At 42.9% G+C, this 7,003-nt stretch overlaps 2 protein-coding genes across 4 annotated transcripts in view; one reads left to right on the top strand and one right to left on the bottom strand.

Moving 5' to 3' along the window:
- The first annotated feature begins 209 nt into the window (after nucleotides 1–209).
- Nucleotides 210–5,494, top strand: b9d1 (B9 protein domain 1). 2 transcript variants are annotated; one of them, XM_040005951.1, is made up of 8 exons: nucleotides 210–456; nucleotides 616–684; nucleotides 861–972; nucleotides 1,614–1,710; nucleotides 1,886–1,948; nucleotides 2,424–2,491; nucleotides 2,761–2,917; nucleotides 2,995–5,494. In XM_040005951.1, the coding sequence occupies exons 1-7, from the start codon at nucleotides 394–396 to the stop codon at nucleotides 2,886–2,888; spliced, it is 600 nt and encodes a 199-aa protein (XP_039861885.1). In that variant the 5' UTR covers nucleotides 210–393; the 3' UTR covers nucleotides 2,889–2,917; nucleotides 2,995–5,494. The 2 variants fall into 2 exon arrangements, with proteins under 2 accessions (XP_039861885.1, XP_039861884.1); XM_040005950.1 differs by having other exon boundaries at nucleotides 224–456; nucleotides 2,761–5,494.
- The window catches only part of epn2 (epsin 2), a 25,808-nt gene continuing 22,057 nt past the window's right edge, over nucleotides 3,253–7,003 (bottom strand). For both annotated transcript variants that reach the window (XM_040005946.1, XM_040005947.1), the window contains one exon: nucleotides 3,253–6,958. In XM_040005946.1, coding sequence (XP_039861880.1) covers nucleotides 6,627–6,958 — 332 coding nt within the window. In that variant the 3' untranslated portion in view covers nucleotides 3,253–6,626. The remainder of the gene's footprint in view (nucleotides 6,959–7,003) is intronic.

The following is a 7,003-nucleotide window of genomic DNA, read 5'->3' as shown; positions in this document are numbered from 1 at the left end:
ACTGAACACTAATGTGGTAATGCTGTGCTCCTCCATTCCACACTTCCTCTGCTTCTTGATCATATGTTGTGACTCGTGGCCCCACTTAGTACACTATGTGACCGCGCGCATTACCGTCTCCTCAGCCTGATAGTGTTCACTGTTTATATAAAGCTACAGGATGCTCTCCTGTTACTCGGTGTTTGGTACAGTGGCGTCATCTTGTGGACAGTGTTAACATTTCCTCATCGCGTTGACGCGACCGTTCAGTTTGGATGTAGCAGGTTTCCGTAGAGAGGAGGAAAAGCGTCGCCCTAGCAACGGAATGATCAGCAGCAGGATTCTTCTGCAGCGGATTGAATCTTTCATGAAAGAGAAACGCATTCAGCTTCTGGTTTACTAACTAAAGCCGTAATGGCTGCAAGCAACCCATCCGTGTTTCTTCTCACGGTGAACGGACATATTGAGGGAGCGAACGTGAGTGGGCTTTCTGTGTTTTAGCCTAGCCTAGCAGCTGATTGTTCAGCTAGCATTAGCACCCTTTGAGGTAACTTGTGCCATGGATTCGTCTCATTTCTCAGTTCGTTTACCCTTGTGTACAGGTGTAAAGCTGATATTATCTTTGTTGTATTTCAGTTTCCAGAGTATGACAACTTGTACTGCAAATATTGTTTTGTCTACGGCCACGACTGGGCTCCCACCACGGTGAGTAGCTGTCAAGTCCTTTTCTGCATCTCGAGATTCAATATAAAATTACAGTTTTATGTATAGTAAAGGAACAATTAGTCTGAAAAGGGGTCATGAAGTCTTTACTAAATAACAAATGGTTAAAGTCCAGCCCCTACTGAAATTTCGTGTGTTTGTTTGTTTTCGTCCTATAGGGGTTGGAGGAAGGCATCACGCAAATTGCTAGTAAAAGCAGCCAAGCTTCGCACAGGTTGATATGGAACTTCCCACTGGCAACAACATTTAAGAGCACAAATCCATCTGGATGTGAGCATTACACAAACACACTCAAAAACACGTGGTTAATTACAAACAGTTGCCCTCTGTTGACAAAATTATTAGATCCTTTAGAAGGAGAAGGGCAAATTAGTTGCACTGTCTTTGCAGATCAAGAGAAAGTATATGATAGGGTGGCAAGAGATGAATTGTAGTACTGACAGACAGCCAACCAAGTATGTGAGAGTCAACCGTCCAAAGTGCACAAGAGAGGTGAAAAAGAGAGTGCAGGCTGTATGGAGACAAGTGTCAGGGGATTTGTGAAAGAAGGATAGCAGCATGAGTGAAAGGGAAGGTTTAAAGGATGGTGGTGTGATCTGTTATGATGTATGGTTTGGAGTCTGGGAGTGATCAGGATGTACGGGACTGGAAATTAATATATTAGAGGGACCACTCAGGTTGAGCAGTTTGGAGACAGAGTTTGGCATGGAGGGAGGGAAAGTGGAAATGTTGGACAAAGGATGCTGAATATGGAGCTGTTAGGCAGGAGGAAAAGAGGAAGACCACAGAGGAAAATGTTAGATAGGTGAGATTGAGGCAGATGATCTGCTCTGAAAATAGAAATAGAAGTAATATCTAAAACTTATTGTAGACAGAGAATTTATGTATTAATTAATGGGTTCATTTTCCAGGGCCTCAGCTTGTGGTGAGTGTTTATGGTCCAGATGTTTTTGGCAACGATGTGGTCAGAGGCTACGGAGCAACACACATCCCCTTCACACCAGGACAGTCAGTACTGCTTTCATTTACTTATTAGGTTTTTTTGGGGGGTGGGTTGCCCTACACAAGTACCATTTTCAAATGACTCGTGCTCACCTTTGAGCCATGTCAGCATGTAGACACCACCTGCTTCTTTCAGCAGGAAGAGCGTGAAACAGAAAATAACCTTATTTTTATTCTTCAGGCATACGAAAACCATTCCCATGTTTGTTCCTGAGCCCACATGGAGACTTCAGAAGTTCACAGGGTGAGATGTGTGCGGTCTTCTCATCTCTCTGCCAGCAGCTCGGGTGGCTTATGATCTCAGAGCAGTACAAACTGCGCAACACCTGAGCTAAAGATAGGCTCTTATTACCTGTATGGTGAGAATAATTAACATTGTTTTCCTGCTTCTGTGATCAGTATGCGGAAAAACACAAACAAAGGTATTCCCACGTTATCTCCTGACAACCTAAGGTCGCGTAACTTTGGTGGCATGCCAAAGTTATGTCATTTGTTGTCCTGACAGTGTAACTGAAATAAAACAGCAGCAGCACACTTTAAGGGCTTTTCTTCCTCTTGTTTTAGCCACTTGTATCAAAGTATCAAGTTAAGGTTAACTTGCCTTTAAAAGCCTTCCAGAGTACACTGAGAAAACAGTTTATCTCAAGCTAAATGCATATTCTTAAGCCAGTTTGTCGTATACAGAAAGGTTCACAATTTTTTTCCTCTCCTCTGTTCAGGTGGTTGACGGGACGACGGCCTGAATACACAGATCCTAAAGTGGTGGCCCAGGGTGAGGGCAGAGAAGGTCTGTGGCTCTTGTCTGTATTTCTTTACGGTCCCAAAACTAGCATGCTGTGCTAAAGTCACATCAGGGAACCCAAAAGGAGTCCAGTCTAGTTCTATTAACTTCTTGTTGCTGTTGAAATAGTTGTTTCTCCTATCGCAGTTCTTATTCTAGTGACTGAGCCTTTAGATTCACAACAGATCAAATCACACAAGTTACTCATTACTCTGCAGCGTATTTTCCAGGCTCTGGACTAAAACAAAAACTCTGTCTTATATTTAATGTTGCAGTGACTAGAGTTCATTCGCAAGGCTTTGTCTCAGTGTCCTTTCTCATCATGACTAAAGACATGAGGAAGATGGACTATGACACGGGACCATCAGGCCCGGCAAACAAGCCCTCCGCGACATCTGGCTGATCAACAGAGGAACAACCATAAAACATGTGGTAACATTAACAGACTGAAGGAAATTTGGGCCAAATGACACGTCTCCTCATTAAGGCGACATTTTTTCCCCTCACAGTGAAAATCCCATGTTCAAATGAGACACCAGCAATAATGTGCGCATCTGGAAATATTGTGTAGAGATGGAATTATACTAATGTGCTTTCAGTTATACATTTTGTACCATTTTTGAATTTTTTCACTGTTACTGTATGTTTTTTTTTAACTTTTCTAACACAAATAAACTACACATGTTGAGCACAGATCGCTGTAGTCTGTGGGCAAAACATCCCCAGCCCTAAAAACAACATGCAAGGAGAGACAGAGCGGACAGAGCTGAAGTGATACACAGTTTATTTTGAACCAGTTGCAGCTACAGTTGTCCTCATCCGACAGGGGTGCGGAGCCTGCTGCGTTCATTTGTTTAGATGTCGTTAAAATACCACAATGACTTTTCCTACAAAAACCCATTACACAGAATAATAAGGTATACAGAAGAACAGTATGTTACAATAGTACAAATGATAAATTATATTATACAGTTATAATGCCAACAGGTTGAGCACGTATCCAATAAAAAAAAAAAAAAAAAAAAAAAAAAGGAAAGAAAAAGCAGCCTGCTCCCAGTACTATGAGAAAGGTAAATAGACACGAAAAGAAAAGAATAAAGGAGGCTGTTTATGCATACAAAGACAGACAGCCTGTAAGGTCAGTTAGTCCTCTTGATAAAAGCATAGTGAATACATAATGTAACACAGAGGAGCTCGCTACACACAGGCCACATTTTCACTGCACCATAGTCACGACTGTGAACAACGCTGCCAGGGATTCAAGAAAAAACGTTTTCCGGCTGCAGCGTTCTCAGACTGTTTGAGCGCGACGGCTCGAAGCCTTTGTTCTCTTTTTGACGCTTCTATAAACTTTCCTGCAATTGCTGAGAGTGAAGTTTAAGGTCAGGCCCGCAGTGAAAGACAAGGCCGGTGAGAAGGTGACACATCTTGAGCTAGAATATCATAGTAGTGTTTCCATGAACAAGACTTAGTTAGCAAATTTTATCCTGCAAAACACATCAAGCGTTAAGTCTGTTTTTATCTCGTTCACTTTTTCCTTCTTTTATTTTTGCATATATTTAGTTGAGATTAAAAAAATGTAAAAATGCTTGCTGGTCTGCAGGGGTTGCATCCATTCATTCATTCAGGACCCCCAAACGTAAAAAGCAATCACCACCGCCACCCTCGTGAAAAGCATACGCACACGTACGGTCGGAGCTGCCCCTCTTTTTGTTTTTGCCTGAGAGAAATGAAGGTCTGCTTTAAGTGGATGTCTCCACGGTCCTGCAGAGTAGCTATCATACCAGAGCAGACCACGAGGGGGCGCCAATCCATATCAAAAGAAAAATTAACAAGGAAGGAAAAACAAGCTTTCCACAGTCACATTGGCAGTTATTGAGAAAGAACTGAAGAAACTATTCTGACTTACACAAAAAAAGGGTCTGTACACCAGGTGCAATTCATCCATAGCAGAATGTCATCAACCCACCTTTCACAACCAAAATGACGAAAGACAAGACACTCAGCTCGCTGTCAGTAAATGTGCTGATGTTCAGCCAACAGTAACACTTTCTTACACAAAACTCTGAACAAAATGTAAAACAGCTCTGAAATATAAAACATTTTAACAATGGAGTCTCTGATCTCAAGAGCGTCAATAAACAGAAAGAGAAGGGGGAAAAATGTCAGTAAGCGGTGACTCTACTGTTCAAAGTAATCAGAGTACGGCATCCTCCGAAATCACAGTCGCTTTGACTTTGGTAACAGTTGTGCTTCTAAGAGAAGAGAATTACATAGCCTACCCATAGGGTGACACAAACTAGAGTAACAGGAAAAAAAATAAAATAAAGATGACACATGGCTTAGCTAGGTACACAGCTCCAAAACTCTGATAAGCTTGGCTATGGATTTACACCTAACACAAACAAAAACAAAATAAAGTAACCAACACAAGAAAACAACCGCACGTTTACGTAACATGACTCGCTGTTGTTTGCTGTGGGATTCCCTGTGCTATCAATAGACTGATCCTGGAACAACCCCCTTTGAAAATGTGTGTGTGAGTGAGTGCGTGTGTTCCCACTAGGTAATGTAATCCTGTAGATAGATTAACGCCAGCAAATCCAGTCAGAGGTAAACTCTTCCCACAATGCCAAGTGTCTGTCATATGCTTTAAAATATATTTTTTTTTGTTAAAGCAACAATCACTGATATCTGCTGCAAACATGCGGGCGCGCGCGCACACACACACACACACACACACACACACACACACACACACACTTAAGGTTGTTGATGCCTAAGTTGCCCCTTGTTTGAGTTCCACTTCAGAAACTAATTCCAAATCAGTTTCCACTTATCAGACTGAGAAATGGGAAAACTTGTTCATGAAAGTACACTTGGAAACTAAATGCATTTCTCCTGCAAACGCGCACATATACACACAGACATACACACACAAACACAACCCTCCTTCCACACGTATCCCTTTGAGCCTTGAAACAAACTTAAATTAAAAAAAAAAAAAAACTGTCCCATGATGCCTCACTGCATCCTATTTATATAGCAAAAAAAAACAAAAAATACTGATGCCACCACAGTTCATGTCTTTTTCACTACAAACATTTTGGGGGGGCTCAACATGTAGTAGTTAGTATCAGTACACTTGCATGTGAGCAAAAACACAGATATTTAAAAACAAACAAACAAAACATCTCCTCTGAGAAGCTTTCATTGTTATTCCTGTGAACCACTGAGGTCAAAGGTCATCTGGAGGGTCTGAAGAAAGTTCAGAGATTAGAGGAAGTGACCAGATGAGAGTTGTGACCATGAGCCGAGGCACTGTGTTTTTGTGTTTGTGTGTGTGTGTTGACTCGGCTGTTTTAAGCGGCTGGACGTCCTCCCTAAGCTAAGGTGTAGCGGTGAGCCCAACAGTCGCAGAAAAAAAAAAAAAAAAAGAAACAAAGAAGAAGAAAAAAGCAAACAATTGTGCAAAATTCCTGCTTTGTAACACACTCTCACACACACACTCACACTCACACACAGAGTATAAACACATCTAACCATCTCTCATCTTTACTCCAGTGAGTAGAAGTTGACTCGCTGGAAAATACACAGTGTAAAAGTACTGAGATGTGCACTCTCTCACACACACACACACCAGCTGACAGGGCTTATAAAAGATTAGCTCTAGTGAAGAGATAAGATCCTGGCATTAGAACAGTCAGACTCTCCTGTCACTCCACTACAGAAGAGGAGAGGAGCAGTCCTAAAGGGAAGAAGTAAGGGAGAAATGATTGAGAAAAGGACAGGGAGGAGAGACTGTGGCCAAGTCCTGCCTCAGTGGAAAAACTGTAAACACTGACGCTACTCTTAAAAGTCTGTGGACTGATGCAAACTCTTTGTGGTCATCAACATTATCATTAGATCAGCATGGAACACAGGACTAGGCAGCTTGTAGGAGAGAAAGAAAGAGAGAAGAAAGGAGTTAGGGAGTGTGGTAAGGTAGGAGAGGGTCCTGCTGGGACTCTGGCTTGGAGTTGGTTATAAATGGATAATTGAGATAAGACGTCTCCTTGTTCGTTTTGAAGCTTCTTGAGGGGCTAAAGTTGAAGAGTAAAAGGAAGGGTTACTCCATGATGTCCCTCTCCCTGTCATCCTCTCACAAAAGGAACGGGTTGGTGGTTCCGGTGTTTTGAGTCCCAGCCTGGGGGGGCATGCTCATCAGGGGCTGGGGCATGGACATGGAGGATGGAATCCCTGCACTCATCCCCATGCCTCCCACAGCACCCACTCCAGGCATCGAGTGGCCCATGGGGGCCATACCTGTCAGAGGGACCATGGGGACGGGCTGAGGAGGCATGGAGGAAAGGCCTATGGGCTCTGCCATGCTGCCAAAGCCAGAGGGCATCGGGCTGACGCGCATCTGGTTGAGGGTGGGGGGAGCTGGCTGGCTCACTTGGAAGGGGTTGGCCGGAGTTGGAGCAGAGCCACCTAAATAAAGTGAGGGGATAACAAACAAAGGAAGAAAACACATTA

Source organism: Simochromis diagramma, unplaced genomic scaffold, assembly GCF_900408965.1.
Source record: "Simochromis diagramma unplaced genomic scaffold, fSimDia1.1 OVJJ01000510.1, whole genome shotgun sequence".
NCBI lineage: Eukaryota > Metazoa > Chordata > Actinopteri > Cichliformes > Cichlidae > Simochromis > Simochromis diagramma.
This window is presented reverse-complemented; position numbering and strand designations above follow the sequence as displayed.